The sequence below is a fragment of the Hyla sarda genome, chromosome 7, assembly GCF_029499605.1.
Source record: "Hyla sarda isolate aHylSar1 chromosome 7, aHylSar1.hap1, whole genome shotgun sequence".
Classification (NCBI taxonomy): domain Eukaryota; kingdom Metazoa; phylum Chordata; class Amphibia; order Anura; family Hylidae; genus Hyla; species Hyla sarda.
Window position 1 is genome coordinate 155,941,233 of NC_079195.1, and position 19,076 is coordinate 155,960,308.

General features: G+C 40.9%; 1 protein-coding gene across 1 annotated transcript in view; it reads left to right on the forward strand.

The window, feature by feature from the left end:
* LOC130283179 (uncharacterized) overlaps positions 1 to 12,456 on the forward strand; it is a 185,102-nt gene extending 172,646 nt beyond the window's left edge. Inside the window, exons 7-8 of the mRNA XM_056532382.1 lie at positions 7,253 to 7,328; positions 12,266 to 12,456. Coding sequence (XP_056388357.1) covers positions 7,253 to 7,328; positions 12,266 to 12,456 — 267 coding nt within the window. The remainder of the gene's footprint in view (positions 1 to 7,252; positions 7,329 to 12,265) is intronic.
* Positions 12,457 to 19,076: the final 6,620 nt, after the last annotated feature.

Here is a 19,076-nt window from a genome sequence, read left to right on the forward strand (position 1 = left end):
TCCCCTATGGGGACTATTCAAATGTAAAAAAAAAATGTCAAAAAATTATGTAAAAAAATTTGAAAAATCCCCTTCCCCAATAAAAAAAAAGTAAAACGTCCATTTTTCCAATTTTACCTCCAAAAAAGCGTAAAAAAAATTATTAACGGTGTAAACGTAAAAAAAAATTTAAAAGTCCAAAATTTATGCTTTTTTCACATTTTATTCCGCTAAAAATTAATAAAAAATGTATAAAAAGTACAACCTAAGCAAAAGTGGTACTGATAAAAACAACAGATCTTGGCGCAAAAAAATTAGCCCTCATACCACCCCATATACGGAATAATTAGAAAGTTTATCGGTGGTCAAAATAGGGCAATTTCAAACATACTAATTTTGTTAAAATGGTTTGAGATTTTTTTTTAAGCGGTACAATTATAGAAAAGCATATAACATGGGTATCATTTTAATCATATTGACTCACAGAATAAAAAAAACATGTCATTTTTACCGTAAAGTGTACAGCGTGAAAACAAAAACTTCCAGAATTTGCTAAATTGTGCTTTTATTTTCAAGTTTCCCACATAAATAATATTTGTTTGGTTGCGCCGTACATTTTATGGTAAAATAAGTGGCGTAATTACAAAGTACAATTGGTGACGCAAAAAACAAGCCCTCATATGGGTCTGTAGATGGAAATATAAAAGGTCCTCAGTACGCCTACCGAGGAAGGGGTCGATCCAAGTACCCTGAAATGCGTCTAGGTTTAGGCTCTGTCTGAACAGAGCAATAGAAAGACGCGCTGCTCTTACAGAAGCCGGCACACCTATTGGAACAAGTCATTCATCCACCTGCTGCCCCAGCTGGAAGTCTCACTTGCCTGCCACATAGATCTGCTTCTACACGCTGCCATTTGCACGACTAGCCGGTTCAGTAGAGGTCCGACACCACCATAGCCGCACGCCGCCGCTACGGACCTCCGACGTGGGAGTCTCATGCCAGAGCCCCGCTGCTAGACGGACTCAAACCAACACACAGCAACTAAACCTTCTGTTACAATACATCAACTTTACCACCTTCGGCCCGTCACAGTACGGAGACCAGCGGACAGGGTGAGAGACATTTAACCCTTTGATAATCTTAAGCAGCCCAGTCTGTTAATTTCAAAGACTGTTCCACTATTTTAGCTATCCAATTGCCGGATTAATAGTTCATGCCGGACAATCGGCCAATAATAAAACACCAGCAGTGCTAAATTCATTTATATATACCATTAGGGCCCAATGGTAAAATATCATATATGCTATTGCTATATCAGCTTTCTTTTTTTATTATTTGTGTTTTATTACTTAACTTTGAAATAGTTTTTACATTGTGAACAACATTGTGTAATAAATCATTTTTTTGCATTCCTATCAATTAAACTGTCCACAATTTTTATTCATTGTGTATCATCCTTGAGGTGTGGTTAAAATATTACTATTAGGAAATATAAAAGAGTTATGATTTTTAGAAGGCAAGGAGGAAAAAAACAAAAATGCAAAAATAAAATTGGTCTGGCCCTTAAAGGGGTATTCCAGGCAAAAACTTTTTTATATATATAAAATGGCTCCAGAAAGTTAAACAGATTTGTAAATTACTTCTATTAAAAAATCTTAATCCTTCCAATAGTTATTAGCTTCTGAAGTTTTCTGTCTAACTGCTCTATGATGATGTCACGTCCCGGAAGCTGTGCATGATGGGAGAATATCCCCATAGGAACTGCACAGCTCCTGGGAAGTGAGTCATCATTTAGCAGTTAGACAGAAAACAACAACTCAACTTCAGAAGCTAATAACTATTGGAAGGATTAAGATTTTTTAATAGAAGTAATTTACAAATCTGTGTAACTTTCCGGAGCCAGTTGATATATAAAAAAAAAAGTTTTTGCCTGGAATACCCCTTTAAGGCCAAAATGGGTTAAGGATGTAGTTTTGCAATATACAATGATACACAGGTATTATAAAAGTATGCAGATTTATTGGTTATTTGGTTATAAACATAAATGAGTAATAAACACAATAATATATACAAACAAATATCAATTAGATATGTTAGTAAACATTACAAGCTTGCTATTTGACTACATATAGTAGAACAATACATGTGAGTAGTAAGTAACAATAAAACAAAAGCTTCTAGGTTAGGAATATCATATAAGAAAAAGGTTACATATCACGCTGTCCAGAGGAACCTCATGATATCAAGATGGGCAATATCTAATTATAGTTATATCAATATGGAATGCTAAATACACTCCCAGCCCCCTTCTAACCAACTACAAATCACATGATTCCAAGAATGAGCAAATCCATCTAAGGAAGAAATGTATACAAATAGCAGAGTTTTATGATCTTGCTAGACTATATTTTAGGAGGAAAAACTTGAAACAAGTTTCCTGTGTGGCGAGTAGGAATTCTATCAATAAGTCTAAGCAATTATTTAATGCTTTGATGATTATGAGTCTTGATTCTTCTGCAGGTAGAATGAAGTCTCGCAATATCCAAAAACTATAATATGGAGATAATTAATTATTTTATATAATTAATTTATTCGCCAATCTAAATGGTATAATTCCATCCACCTTATATAATTTGTCTTAATTAAATGGAATACCATTTTTTGTGTCTCCTACCAAGTCTATGTAAGAACCTTGCTTCTGGTCCTAGGAAAGCTGAACGGTCCATCTCATCGTCATGGATAGCCATTGGTCTGATACCGTGTGATCAGTCCGGCTTGCTGGGATCTCACATGGCTTTTTCACCTTGTTGGACCTCTTTCCTTTGTGTAAGAGAGTCTTTCCTCTATGTGTGTCTCTTTCTTTCTTTGTGTTCTCTACAGTCCCTCATATCTGGTTTACCATACTTTTAATTTGTTAGACACTCCTCCCTAAATTGGGATTCCCCAATGAATGTAGGTTGGGCGTGTACATATCTTAATGACTATGACATCACTATATTACCCAGAATGCATTTCTGGTTTGTGTAATGACAACTACCCATCCGCTAGGGTGTGCAATTGTATAGGCAATTAGCATCATTACCATTAAGGTTTAACTGTCAATAATTGGTCTTAAACCCACATTCCACACTTGAAATATGGAGCCCTAAATTATAAGTATCGGGATTAGCTTCTGACACTTCACATGGGGCCTAGTAGAACATATTACCAGCTATAAATTTATCGGAACCAATACAATGTCTCTTTAACACAGATGTGTGAATGTTTATTTGTCCAGTCAAATTGGTAATTAATTGTTAGTCAGAATAACATTCACAAGACTGGCTAACTAGCCCTCTAATCTGTCTTATCTAAACAGCCATAAATATCTAAGTAGACAAGAAGTATTCTTCTCTCAGACTGGCACTTTTGTAGAGATGAAACATCATGGCCTTCCCTTCCTTCTCTCCTAACGGATGCCCTTGGGGCACCATCCAGATCATCCACCATGCAGAGTTTTGGCAATGGAGCTCTTCCTTCTTTTTATCCTTCATCCTCAGAAGAAAGCCTCTACAGTCTATGTAGTCCTGTTGGTAGCGCTTTGCTGTCTCTTTGCCCAATGATATGCCCCTAATACACTGTATTTGCCATTGCTCATCTCACAACTGAAGGTCTTTCTGGGAGTGGATAGGATTGATGCAGAATGGCACAAACTTACCAGCACCAAGAAATCCAGAAATAGAAACCATTCATAGCGACGCAATTAAAAGCGCAAAAAATAGCTAATATTGTATGGCCTTTTCATTATACGAAGTGGTATAGCATGGAAGCATTTATGGGCTCTTTGGGTTTTCTGTCTTTGCCCTAAGGCCCCGTCAATGTTCTTGTTACCTCTTTGATGCTGGCCCAGTTTTCCTGCATCCTATTAACTTGCCCATAGACTTATTGCTTTTTTTTTTTTCTCCTTCCGTTGCACTTCTTACCTCATGGTCTGGCGTATATCTAACTTCTGCTCATACTGGGGCTTTTGTTTTTGTCTATGCGGGGGTCATTTTTTCTATGCGGAGGTCATTCTTCTGTGTTTCTTTTTCTAGACTAGTAGTTTAAATTAGCTATATTAGTCCAGTGATGCAGATGCTAAATCCTAGAATGTTGCAGAATCTTGTAATACCTTTTTTATTGGACTAACAGTACTTTGTAAAGACAAGCTTTTGGGATTCCTACCTTTATCAAGTCAAAAGCATTTCTGAGCACACAAGAAGAAAACACACAGGCTACATCTCACAAAATATGCAGAGGTTAAAACAACATGTGGAAAATTCACACAAAGTTTGGCCATAAATTGTATAGGTATAGGAGGATAGACTACATAGATAAGGATGAGAGGGGGGTGTCAGGGGTTGGAATGGTGATTACACTAGAAATGGGGGATGTAGGAGAGACAGATAATAAGGATGAGATTGGGGGGGTGGAAGTAGGGGTGAGAATGGTGTTACAGCAGGACAGGGGGAATACAGAAGAAAAGACAATACAGCAGGAAGCTTTGATAATGGGCTAAGAAGCTCAAATCCACAATGAGTACTCTGTACTTTGAATCCTAAAAAAAATATCATTTTTGCTTCAAATATCTTTTTTATTTGTTTTTTTTTTAAGTTTCCTTTTTAACTCCTACATATTTTGTGACATGTAACCTGTGTGTTTTCTTCTTGTGTGCTCAGAAATGCTTTTGACTTGATAAAGGGAGGAATCCCGAAAGCTTGTCTGTTATACAATTCTGTTATATTCTGTTATATTGTCTGTTATATTCTGCAACATCCTATGATTTTTCATTTTTAGACTGGATCCAACCTGATGACTACTTGTTTTTGTATTTTCTTCCTCCCTGCTTGGAGAGTGAGACCTTCCGACACTTTACTTTGAAGCAATTATATTATTGCATTGTATTATTGCTATGGTTTGATTGGTTTACAAAATCAAATGAAATGTTTTGGAGAAAGTTTGCAAAGTTTTGGGCATATTGGTTTTACGCAGTAAAACTAACATGTTTTGTTTATTGTGCGGGTCAATGTGATAAAAAAAATTTTAGTTTTTTTTAGGGCAAAAATAAAAAAGCTTGTAAAGAATGTTATCCTTTTAAACAAAAGTATGCTTACAATTGCCCTATTGAACACCAATAACTTTCTTCTTTTTCCATATATGATGCTGTATGAGGGCTAATATTTTTATCCCTGGGATGCGATGTGACCATAAACCGGCAATTTCAGACTTTATTTTTGTACATATTTTTTGTAAAATGGGAAAAAAGGGGGATTTAATTTTTGAGGGAGGGGCTTTTATTTACTTATTAAAACTTTTTAGTCTCAACAGGGGACTATTTTTAGTGCAGATAAGTACTGCGCTCGCTTCATAGCCATGACGGGACTCAGGACGTACCTGTACGTCCTGGTGCATCAAGTAGATCTAGGGGTTAAAGTTAAGCCACTATCACATGGCAGTTTTTGGGACAGTATTTGTAGGCCAATAGTGAGACTGTAACCTACACAAAAACAATGAAATAAACAACTTCTAGTTTTGCTTTACAAATAGTACTGTAAAATACTGCCATGTAAAATCGACCTTTATTTAAATGGGCACTGTCAGATACAAAAACTTTTGATATGTTGTAAAGCATGCAAAACCAATAGGTTTTGCAATGGCTTACATTAGAAAATGTTCAGTATTTCATACTGAAAAAGCCAGTCAAACAACTGCCCCCCTGCCTGTTTGGACACATATTAGTCCAACAACAAAAAATGTGGTCTCAAATGGCTGAAGGTGCTCAACCCCAAATGCAGTTGTGCATTTATGCTGGGGGAGCAGATCCTGCCCTTGTAGTCTGTTGCTAGGAGCAATCCCCAGCATAAAAATGCATACAATGGAGGATGCCTGCAGTGGACTACAAGTGCCACAATAGAATCCTACACCAGATAAACGGTGTGGATGTTGAAACAATTAGAATAATACAATACAGAAATTTAGGTGCACTACTGTGGTAGATGTATACAATGACATTGGCTATCCCTCAACACTGATGCCAAGGTTTCTCAAATGGCACGGGACCTAGCGCTAACCTACCTGTGCGTGATAAGCAAAAACCAGGGGCCAGTGGGCAATTACAGCAGCATTAGGCCGACATGCAGCCTGCTCCCAGTTGCCTCCAGTGTGACTGAACACACATACAATGGGAGGAGAGAGAGACAGGCTACAAGCCCCACCTAAGTTGGCTGATATAGGTGCATGGCCTCACAGGTGCAACCTTAATGCTGCCTGGAAAATGTTCAAGGCGCATTAAATGGAGTTTACACACCTCCAAGTATAAATTTTAAACAACAACAAAAAACGTGGTCTCAAATGGCTGGAGGTGCTCAACCCCAAATGCAGTTGTGCATTTATGCTGGGGGAGCAGATCCTGCCCTTGTAGTCCATTGCTAGGACTGTGAGGCCATGCACCTATATCAGCCAACTTAGGTGGGGCTTGTAGCCTGTGTCTCCCTCCTCCCATTGTAGGTGTGCTCAGTCACACTGGAGGCAACTGGGAGCAGGCTGCATGTCGGCCTAATTCTGCTGAAATTGCCCACTGGCCCCTGATTTTTGCTTATCACGCACAGGTAGCGTTAAGTCCCGTGGCATTTGAGAAACCTTGGCGATGGTGTGCGGGCTCTGGTATGTCCTTCATATATAAGGATATACTGGTGAATGTCTCAATTTTAACATCAGTGTTGAGGGATAGCCAATGTCATTGTATACATCTACCACAGTAGTGCACCTAAATTTCTGTAATGTATTACACATATTAGTCCTGCTGTGTCCATGCATCATCACCTCTGTCATGGACACACTTCTTTGATTGACCGCTGTAAGTGCAGGGTTCACAGCTGGAGGAAAAATCCTCCCACTGTCAGTGAGGACATGCTGGGAGTTGTAGTTTTGCTAATGTCAGGTGAGATGTGAGTAGACAGCATACTGAGGGAGGGGGCGGAGACCTGCACAGTGAGGTCACTCCCCCTCCCTTTGAGAGGAATTCAGACTAGTGGGCTAAATTAAGAGTGTAATAAATAAATCAATAATGGTGCTAGACACATAAAAATTAGATGTGCATGGTCAGGATTAGGTACTGAGTGATATATTAATCTGATATATTAATCTGATTGGATCTGATGGGTACTTTTTAAACTATGTAATCTGTGAATAAACTATGAAATTCTTCAGTCCTAAAAATGTATTAAGAGTGACAATGTTATTGATTTTTATTCAGGATAAAGGTTTACTCAATATTAAAGTAGAAGACCAGATGTGTACAGATGAGAAGATTCTTACAAATATCAGCTCAGGTGAGTAGTAAACTCCCCAACAGAAGAAAGGGGACATTATACACCTCCCTCTGCAGTGGCTTTGATTCTTTTAAACCCCTCAAGTACGAGCGCCTTGAATGTACGGCGCTGCTGAGAGTAAGAGAGCTCTGCTTAGAGACCCAAGTATTAGTGCACAGCACCGTACTTTGCGGCACTGCGTTCTTTGATCACCGCGTCTCCAGACACAGTGATCGGGCCGGGATGGCGGCTATTATCTAACAGCAGCCACCCGGCATATCACCCAGGATTCGCTGATCAATTCTGACCGGCGAATCACGGCTTTCCCGGGTCAATCGGGTCACTGGTGACCTGGAAAATAACGGTGATTGATGCTGTCAGAGACGGCACCAACCAGCCTTGCCCACCAGGAGTGAGGTGGCATTGTTGCCACCTCTCGAACCCCGTGATTGATCAGCCGAGACCGACCGACCAATCACGGGTCCTGTGGGGCGGGTGATCGCCGGCGGCGGTCACCTTACCGGTTGGTCCGGAGTTAGGTCTGGAGGAGCGGCGGTGTTGGGTCCAGAGGAGAAAGCGGCGGCAGGAGTAGTGCAAGCTGAGAGTAGTTATACAACAGCTGGAGGAACAATTTTTCTATGAAAAAGTGTGGCTCCAGTTGTTGCATAACTACAATTCCCAGCATGCACAGACAGACAAAGGTCATGCTGGTGGCTGTAGTTTTGCCTCCAGCTGTTGCATAACTTCAACTCCCAGCATGCACTGGCAGACCGTGCATGCTGGGAGTTTTAGTTTAGCAACAGCTGGAGGTACACTGGTGCAGAAACACTGCGGTAGTTTGTCACCTAACTACCAGTGTGGCTCCAGCTGTTGCATAACTACAACTCCCAGCATCCAAGGTCTGTCAGTGCAATGTGGGAGTTGTAGTTTTGCAACAGCTGGTGGGTTGCAATACCCCCCCCCCCCCCCCAGTAAAAATGAAAAACTCCTTGTTTCCAAAACAGAGCTTCCAGCTCCCAACTCCCAGTATTGCCTTACAGCCATTGACTGTTCAGGCATGCTGGGAGTTTTGCAACAGCTCGATGCACTCTGTTTGTGGAACACTGCTGTAAGGTATTTTTGGTGGAGGAGGTAAACACCATGCTTGCATCCGGGTCTGTCCCTATGCAAATTCCTAACTTAGGCCATGGGCCTCAAATGCGCATGGCGCTCTCTCACTTTGGAGCCCTGTCATATTTTAGGGCAACAGTTTAGGGCCACATATGAGGTATTTCTGTACTCGGGAGAAATTGCGTAACAAATTTTTTTTTCTCTCCTTTTACCCTTTATGAAAAGGTAACTTTAAGGTCTACACCAGCATGTTAGTGTAAAAAATAAAAATTTACACTAGCATGCTGGTGTTGCCCCATACTTTTCATTTTAACAAGAGGTAAAATTTATAATGCAATTTCTCCTGGGTACGGATGTAAAGTGCTCTGCGAGCGCACAACAAGGCTCGGGAGTTAGAGTACATGTACATTTGAGTCCTAAACTGGTGACAAATGCAAAAAAAAAAACATGTGACCCCATTTTGGAAGCTACACCCCTCACGGAACGTAACAAGGGGTATAGTGAGCCTTAACACCCCACAGGTGTTTGACAAATTTTCGTTGAAGTTGGATGTGAAAATGAAAAATTAGATTATTTTTTTTCACTAAAATGCTGGTGTTACCCCAAAGTTTTTATATTTACAAGGGATAATAGGAGAAAAGCCATCCAAAACTTGTAACCCCATTTCTTCTGAGTAATATGTGGATGTAAATTTCTCTGCGGGCGCACTACAGGGTTCAGAAGAGAAGGAGCGCCATTGGGCTTTTGGAGAGAGAATTTGGCTCGAATAGTCAACAAAGCCCCCATGCTGCCAGAACAGTGGACACCCCCACATGTGACTCCATTTTGGAAACTACACCCCTCACGGAATGTAATAAGGGGTGCAGTGAGCATTTACACCGCACAGGTGTCTGACAGATTTTTTGAACAGTGGTCCGTAAAAATAACATTTTTCATTTGCACAACCCACTGTTCCAAAGATCTGTCAAATGCCAGTGGGGTGTAAATGCTCACTACATTCCTTATTACATTCTGTGAGTGTAGTTTCCAAAATGGGTTCTCTCCAAAAGCCCAATGGCACTCTGTAGCCCTGTAGTTCGCCCGCAGAGCACTTAACATCCACATATGGGGTATTTCCATATGGGGTTACAAATTTTGGATTGTCTCCTATTACCCCTTGTAAAAATTTAAAATTTGGGGTAACACCAACATTTTAGTGAAAAAAATAACATTTCCATTTCACATTCAACTTTAGTGAAAATTTGTTAAACACCTGTGGGATGTTAAGGCTCACTGTACCCCTTGTTACATTTCTTTAGGGTGTAGTTTCTCAAATAGCGTGCCTTGTGGAGTTATACTTTTTTTTTTTCTTTTTTTTGCTGTTCTGGCACCATGGGGGCTTCCTAAATGAGACATGCCCCCCAAAAACCATTTCAGTAAAATTCGCTCTCCAAAAGCCCAATGTCACTCCTTCCCGTCTGAGCCCTCAAGAGCACCCACGGAGCACTTTACATCCATATATGAGGTATTTCCTTACTCGAGAGAAATAGGGTTACAAATTTTGGGGGACATTTTTACCTATTAACCCTTGTGAAAATTAAAAATTTGGGGTAACACCAGCATTTTAATGGAAAAAAACTAATTTTTCATTTTCACGTCCCTTTTTAACGAAAGTTTGTGAATCACCTTTAGGGTGTTATGGCTCACTTGTTACATTCATTGAGGGGTGTACTTTCCCAAATAGTGTGCCATGTGTTTTTTTTTTTTTTTTTTTTTTTGCTGTTCTGGCACCAACATTTCAGCAAAATTGGCTCTCCAAAATCCCATTGCCGCTCCTCCCCTTCTGTAGTATGCCAGCAGAGCACTTTACATCCACATATGGGGTATTTCCTTACTCTAGAGAAATTAGGTTACACATTTTGAGGGGTTTGCACACCATGTAAAAAGGAAAATAAATTAAAAAAAAAAAGGTCTACAAGAACATTTTCCTGGGAAACACCTAAAGGGGTGACAAACTTTCTGAATGTCATTTTGAATAGTTTGAGGGGTGCAGTTTTCATAATGGGGTCCATTATGGGGTATTTCTAATACAAAGATGCTCAAATTCACTTTGAAACTGAGCTGATTTTTGTGGAAAATTGCTGATATACTTTGAAGCCCTCTAATGTCTTCAAAAAGCAAAAACATGTCAACTTTATGATGCAAACACAAACTAGACTTATTGTATATGTGAATCAACATATAACTTATATGGCATGCCCACTTTCCTTACAAGCAGAGAGCTTCAAAGTTAGAAAAATGCAACCTTTTTAAATAAATAAATAAAGAAATGATGCAAGTATCAATGAAAATTTACCACTAACATAAAGTAAAATATGTCATAAAAAAACAATGTCAGAATCAAATTCATAAGTTAAAGCATCCCAGAGTTATTAATGCATAAAGTGATACATGTCAGATTTGAAAAAAATGGCTGCGTCCTATAGGTCAAAATGGGCTGCATCCTTAACCCCTTAACGACGCAGGACGTATATTTACGTCCTGCGCCCGCTCCCGCGATATGAAGCGGGATCGCGCCGCGATCCTGCATCTTATCGTGTCGGTCCCTGCGCTCATCAACGGCCGGGACCCGCGGCTAATACCACACATCGCCGATCGCGGCGATGTGCGGTATTAACCCTTTAGAAGCGGCGGTCAAAGCTGACCGCCGCTTCTAAAGTGAAACTGAAAGTGACCCGGCTGCTCAGTCGGGCTGTTCGGGACCGCCGCTGTGAAATCGCGGCGTCCCCAACAGCTGATCGGACACCGGGAGGGCCCTTACCTGCCTCCTCGGTGTCCGATCGACGAATGACTGCTCCGTGCCTGAGATCCAGGCAGGAGCAGTCAAGCGCCGATAATGCTGATCACAGGCGTGTTAATACACGCCAGTGATCAGCATAGGAGATCAGTGTGTGCAGTGTTATAGGTCCCTATGGGACCTATAACACTGCAAAAGAAATGTTTAAAAAAAAGTGTTAATAAAGGTTATTTCACCCCTTCCCTAATAAAAGTTTGAATCACCCCCATTTTCCCATAAAAAAAATAAAACAGTGTAAAAAAATAAATAAATAAACATATGTGGTATCGCCGCGTGCGTAAATGTCCGAACTATAAAAATATATCATTAATTAAACCACACGGTCAATGGCGTACGCGCAAAAAAAATTCCAAAGTTCAAAAAAGCGTATTTTGGTCACTTTTTATACCATTAAAAAAATGAATAAAAAGTGATCAAAAAGTCCGATCAAAACAAAAATCATACCTATAAAAACTTCAGATCACGGCGCAAAAAAGGAATCCTCATACCGCCCTGTACATGGAAAAATATAAAAGTTATAGGGGTCAGAAGATGACATTTTTAAACGTATACATTTTCCTGCATGTAGTAATGATTTTTTCCAGAAGTGCGACAAAATCAAACCTATATAAGTAGGGTATCATTTTAACCGTATGGACCTACAGAATAATGATAAGGTGTAATTTTTACCGAAATATGCACTGCGTAGAAACGGAAGCCCCCAAAAGTTACAAAATGGCGTTTTTTTTTTCGATTTTGTCGCACAATGATTTTTTTTTCCGTTTCGCCGTGCATTTTTGGGTAAAATGACTAATGTCACTGCAAAGTAGAATTGGCGACGCAAAAAATAAGCCATAATATGAATTTTTAGGTGGAAAATTGAAAGGGTTATGATTTTTAAAAGGTAAGGAGGAAAAAACGAAAGTGCAAAAACGGAAAAACCCTGAGTCCTTAAGGGGTTAATGGGTTAATACTATGTAAACACCCTACAGAATGTGTTTTTGTGTATATTTATGTGTTTTTATTGTTAAAGATCTGGACACATCCTGTTACTATATATACTCCTTATTCTTAACCTACATGTCTCTGCCCTGCATGATTGATGTACAAGACTTAATGCTAAAAGCCAAACCTTGTATGTTAATCTGGCAGGGGAGGGAGGAAGTGTGCATGCTGCAGCTAAGCCCAGCCTCTCTGTCTCTTGAGTGCCTAGAAGTTAACTAGTTGCCATCTTAGGATGAGCCGGCTCATCCTAAGATGCCAAACAGTGTATGTCGTGGGCTCAAGCCCGTGCCATACCAGGTGCAGAGCACACAGATCAATGTAGTTCTATGAATCTACATTGATCTGTATGTTGAATCTAATGACTAATAAAGTGTAAAAAGAAAAAGAAAAAAAGACAAAAAAGTTAAATCAAAGTAAAAAGAAAAAAAAACACCCATTAACTTCTTCCATATTTAAAGTTTAAATCCCCCCCCCCCAGTTTCCCAAATTCCATATAAAAAATATGTAAACATAATAAAACATGTGGTATCACCACGTGCGCAAATGTCCGAACTATAAAAATAATGTTACTGTATATACTTGAGTATAAGCCGACCCAAATATAAGCCGAGGCCCCTAATTTCACACCAAAAACCCAGGAAAAGTTATTGACTCGACTATAAGCCTAAGGTGGGAAATACATCATCCCCCCATGTCATCATCCAGACCCCCGTCATTAACACCCTGTCATCACCCCCCCTTCATCTTCACCGCCTGTCATCATCACCGCCTGTCATCATCACCGCCTGTCGCCCTTCGGGAAGGAAGGGTGAGCTGGTCCGGGCCATCTATGCTGCAGGGAAGGTTAGTGGGGAAGGTTAGTCGTTCCGGGCTGTCCATCCTCGGCTGTCCGGGCATGCTGGGAGTTGTAGTTTTGAAACATCGGGAGGTCCGCAGGTTGAAGACCACTGCGGCCTTCGTCATCATCCAGACCCCCTCCCCCCCCCTTTAGTTTTCTACTCACCTCCCTTCGGTGGGTCCGGGCCATCTATGCTGCAGGGACCGTCCGGTGGGGAGGGTTAGTGGTTCCAGGCTGTCCATCTTCACCGCGGGGGCCCTCTTCTCCGATCCAGGTCTGGCGCCGGACTAGTGACGTTGCCTTGACGATGATGCACAGGGTCGTTCATGCGCAGGGACGAGTGCGTCGTCATCAAGGCAACGTCACTATTCTGTGGCCGAGCCCGGAGTGGAGAAGAGGGGCCCCCCGGTGAAGATGGACAGCCCGGAACGACTAACCCTCCCCACCGGACGGCCCCTGCAGCATAGATGGCCCTGACCAGCTCACCCTTCCTTCCCACCGAAGGGAGGTGAGTAGAAAACTAAAGGGGGGGGGGGGTCTGGGTGATGATGAAGGCCGAAGTGGTCTTCAACCTGCGGACCTCCAGATGTTTCAAAACTACAACTCCCAGCATGCCCCGACAGCCGATGGCTGTCCGTGCATGCTGGGAGTTGTAGTTTTGCAACATCTGGAGGTCCACAGGTTGAAGACCACTGAGAAGGGATTGACAGGCGGAGAGTTCACTCGAGTATAGCCTAGGGGGGTGTTTTCAGCACGAAAAATCGTGCTGAAAAACTCTGCTTATACTCTAGTATATATGGTAATTAAAATGCAGACAGGAAGCCGGCACGTGTGCAGTGGAGTCCTGAAATCAGCGGAGAGGAGAAGGAGAGGACTAGGAACATGAATATTCATAAACCGGGGGTGCTGCGGGCCGGGCGGCGGTTACGTCACAGTGCCAGATGAAGGCTGTAACCCCGCCCGTGCCAGTTAGCAGCTAATTCGCATATCAAGAAGATAGAAGATAACGGGCGAACGGAGCAGCGGATCCGGGCATAGTATGAATCAAACTGATCAGCGTCTCACGCACTACCAGCCAGTACCGCTAGTACCGTAGTTTTCCTTTAAGGGATTAAATATAATTTTAGAACTTTGCAAACAGTCATCAGCTTAGAGCTTAGAGACAGGTTTCTTTTAACTTGTTTTTTTTTTTTTTTTTTTTTACGTATGACATGCTATGCACTTTAAAAAAATGTACAGTCAGCCACCAATTGTGCAAGTTCTCCCACGTAAAAAGATGAGTGAGGCCTGTAATTTTTATCATAGGTATACCTCAACTATGGGAGACAGAATGAGAAAAGAAATCCATAAAATTAAATTGATTTTTAAAGAAAATGTATTTGCACATTATGGTGGAAAATAAGTATTTGGTCAATAACAAAACTTCTTCTCAATACTTTGTTATATACTCTTTGTTGGCAATGACAGAGGTCAAACGTTTTCTGTAAGTATTCACAAGGTTTTCAAACACACTTGCTTTTATTTTGGCCCATTCCTCCATGCAGATCTCCTCTAGAGCAGTGATGTTTTGGGGCTGTTGCTGGGCAACACAGACTTTAAACTTCCTCCAGAGGTTTTCTATGGGATAGAGATCTGAAGACTGGCTAGGCCACTCCAGGACCTTGAAATGCTTCATACGAAGCCACTCTTTTGTTGCCCGGGAAGTGTGTTTGGGATTATTGTCTTGCTGAAAGACCCAGCCACGTTTCATCTTCAATGCTCTTCCTGATGGAAGGAGATTTTCACTCAAAATCTCCCGAAAATGGCCCCATTCATTCTTTCCTTTACATGGATCAGTCGTCCTGGTCCCTTGGCAGAAAAACAACCCCAAAACATGATGTTTTCACTGCCATGCCTCACAGTAGGTATGGTGTTCTTTGGATGCTACTCAGCATTCTTTCTCCTCCAAACACGATGAGTTGAGTTTTTACCAAAATTTTCAATTTTTGTTTCATCTGACATTCTCGCAATCCTCTTCTGGATCATTCAAATGCTCTCTAGCAAACTCCAGACGGGCCCAGACATGTACTGGCTTAAGCAGGGGGACACGTCTGGCACTGCATGATTTGATTCCCTGGAGGAGTAGTGTGTTACTGATGGTAGCCTTTGTTACTTTGGTTCCAGCTCTCTGCAGGTCATTCAATAGGTTCCCCCGTGTGGTTCTGGGATTTTTACTCACCATTCTTGTGATCATTTTGACACCACGGGGTGAGATCTTGCGTGGAGCCCCAGATCGAGTGTAATTATCAGTGGTCTTGTATGTCTTCCATTTTCTAATAATTGCACAGCTGATTTCTTCACACCAAGCTGATTGCCTATTGCAGATTCAGTCTTCCAAGCCTGGTGCAGGTCTACAACTTTGTTTCTGGTGTCCTTCGACAGCTCTTTGGTCTTGGCCATAGTGGAGTTTGGAGTGTGACTGTTTGAGGTTTTGGACAGGTGTCTTTTATAATGATAAGTTCAAACAGGTACCATTAATACAGGTAACGTGTGGAGGACAGAGGAAACCTTTAAATAAGAAGTTACAGGTCTGTGAGAGCCAGAAATCTTGCTTGTTTGTACGTGACCAAATACTTATTTTACCAATGAATTTACCAATTAATTCATTAGAAATCCTACAAAGTGATTTCCTGTATTCTTTCTCCCCATTCTGTCTCTCATAGTTGAAGTGTACATATGATGAAAATTATAGGCCATCTTTTAATGTGGGAGAACGTGCACAATTGGTGGCTGACTAAATACTTTTTTGCCCCACTGTAGCTTTTGACAATTTTGTGCTCATTTGTGATTCACAGTATGTTTTATGAAAACCTCTACTTGAATGTGAGCTTATGTTTTAACTCCTTAAAGACAGATATGGTTTTTTTCATCTCCTCGCCTTCTTATAGCTAAAACGCTTTCAATTTTCACCTGCAGACCCATATCAGGGCTTGTTTTGTGCACCACCAATTGTTCTTTCTAATGACATCACTTATTTTACCATAAAATGTATGAGAAAAAATAATTGGTGGGGGGGGGAATTGAAGGGAGAAAAAAGCTATTTAGCTATTTTTGGGTGCTTATGTTTCAACGCAGTGCACTTTTCGGTAAACTTGACATATCTTTATTCTGTAGGCCATTTTGATTACAATCAAACCCAATTTATATAGTTTTTTTAATATATTTTACTTCTTTTATAGAGTTTGTGTCATTAAATGTAGTTTTTTTTTTAGAGCTTTCATATTTTTTTAATATTTTTTGTAAGATTTTTAAAATGTTCTGCTTTAAACAAAATATGAAAAATCAAATAATTAGTGATATATTCCACTGTTGACCAGCAGAGGGAGCTAACATGAAGGATCTTGCTGCAAAAGGAGAGGGGGAGGGGGCTTTGTAATTTTTTCAATTCCACTAGGCAGAGCCATTTTGTTACATAGTTAGTACGGTCGAAAAAAGACATATGTCCATCAAGTTCAACCAGGGAATTAAGGGGTAGGGGTGTGGCGCGATATTGGGGAAGGGATGAGATTTTATATTTCTTCATAAGCATTAATCTTATTTTGTTCCAGGAATGTATCTAATCCTGTTTTAAAGCTGTTAATTGTTCCTGCTGTGACCAGTTCCTGAGGTAGACCGTTCCATAAATTCACAGTCCTCACGGTAAAGAAGGCGTGTCGCCCCTTGAGACTAAACTTTTTTTTCTCCAGACGGAGGGAGTGCCCCCTCGTCCTTTGGGGGGGTTTAACCTGGAACAGTTTTTCTCCATATTTTTTGTATGGGCCATTAATATACTTATATACGTTTATCATATCCCCCCTTAAACGTCTCTTCTCAAGACTAAACAATTGTAACTCCTTTAATCGCTCCTCATAGCTAAGATGTTCCATGCCCCATATTAGTTTAGTCGCGCGTCTCTGCACCCTTTCCAACTCCGCAGTGTCCCTTTTATGGACAGGTGACCAAAACTGAACAGCATATTCCAGGTGAGGCCGTACCAATGCTTTATAAAGGGGGAGTATTATGTCCCTGTCCCTTGAGTCCATGCCTCTTTTGATACATGACAATATCCTGCCGGCTTTGGAAGCAGCAGCCTGACATTGCATGCTATTCTGTAGTCTGTGATCTACAAGTACACCCAGATCCTTCTCTACCAGTGACTCTGCCAGTTTAATCCCCCCTAAGACATACGATGCATGCAGGTTATTAGTACCCAGATGCATAACTTTACATTTATCCACATTGAACCTCATTTGCCAAGTGGATGCCCAGACACTTAGTCTATGCAAGTCATCTTGTAACTTATGCACATCCTCTATAGACTGTACTGTGCTACAAAGCTTGGTGTCATCTGCAAAGATAGAAACAGAGCTGTTAATGCCATCCTCTATATCATTGATAAATGATGGTGAAGTACCATTTGTTGGTGAAGTACCATTTTGAAGAGTGGTAAAGTACTACCAGCCAGTACCGCTAGTACCGTAGTTTTCCTTTAAGGGATTAAATATAATTTTAGAACTTTGCAAACAGTCATCAGCTTAGAGCTTAGAGACAGGTTTCTTTTAACTTGTTTTTTTTTTTTTTTTTTTACGTATGACATGCTATGCACTTTAAAAAAATGTACAGTCAGCCACCAATTGTGCAAGTTCTCCCACGTAAAAAGATGAGTGAGGCCTGTAATTTTTATCATAGGTATACCTCAACTATGGGAGACAGAATGAGAAAAGAAATCCATAAAATTAAATTGATTTTTAAAGAAAATGTATTTGCACATTATGGTGGAAAATAAGTATTTGGTCAATAACAAAACTTCTTCTCAATACTTTGTTATATACTCTTTGTTGGCAATGACAGAGGTCAAACGTTTTCTGTAAGTATTCACAAGGTTTTCAAACACACTTGCTTTTATTTTGGCCCATTCCTCCATGCAGATCTCCTCTAGAGCAGTGATGTTTTGGGGCTGTTGCTGGGCAACACAGACTTTAAACTTCCTCCAGAGGTTTTCTATGGGATAGAGATCTGAAGACTGGCTAGGCCACTCCAGGACCTTGAAATGCTTCATACGAAGCCACTCTTTTGTTGCCCGGGAAGTGTGTTTGGGATTATTGTCTTGCTGAAAGACCCAGCCACGTTTCATCTTCAATGCTCTTCCTGATGGAAGGAGATTTTCACTCAAAATCTCCCGAAAATGGCCCCATTCATTCTTTCCTTTACATGGATCAGTCGTCCTGGTCCCTTGGCAAAAAAACAACCCCAAAACATGATGTTTTCACTGCCATGCCTCACAGTAGGTATGGTGTTCTTTGGATGCTACTCAGCATTCTTTCTCCTCCAAACACGATGAGTTGAGTTTTTACCAAAATTTTCAATTTTTGTTTCATCTGACATTCTCGCAATCCTCTTCTGGATCATTCAAATGCTCTCTAGCAAACTCCAGACGGGCCCAGACATGTACTGGCTTAAGCAGGGGGACACGTCTGGCACTGCATGATTTGATTCCCTGGAGGAGTAGTGTGTTACTGATGGTAGCCTTTGTTACTTTGGTTCCAGCTCTCTGCAGGTCATTCAATAGGATCCCCCATGTGGTTCTGGGATTTTTACTCACCATTCTTGTGATCATTTTGACACCACGGGGTGAGATCTTGCGTGGAGCCCCAGATCGAGTGTGATTATCAGTGGTCTTGTATGTCTTCCATTTTCTAATAATTGCACAGCTGATTTCTTCACACCAAGCTGATTGCCTATTGCAGATTCAGTCTTCCAAGCCTGGTGCAGGTCTACAACTTTGTTTCTGGTGTCCTTCGACAGCTCTTTGGTCTTGGCCATAGTGGAGTTTGGAGTGTGACTGTTTGAGGTTTTGGACAGGTGTCTTTTATAATGATAAGTTCAAACAGGTACCATTAATACAGGTAACGTGTGGAGGACAGAGGAAACCCTTAAATAAGAAGTTACAGGTCTGTGAGAGCCAGAAATCTTGCTTGTTTGT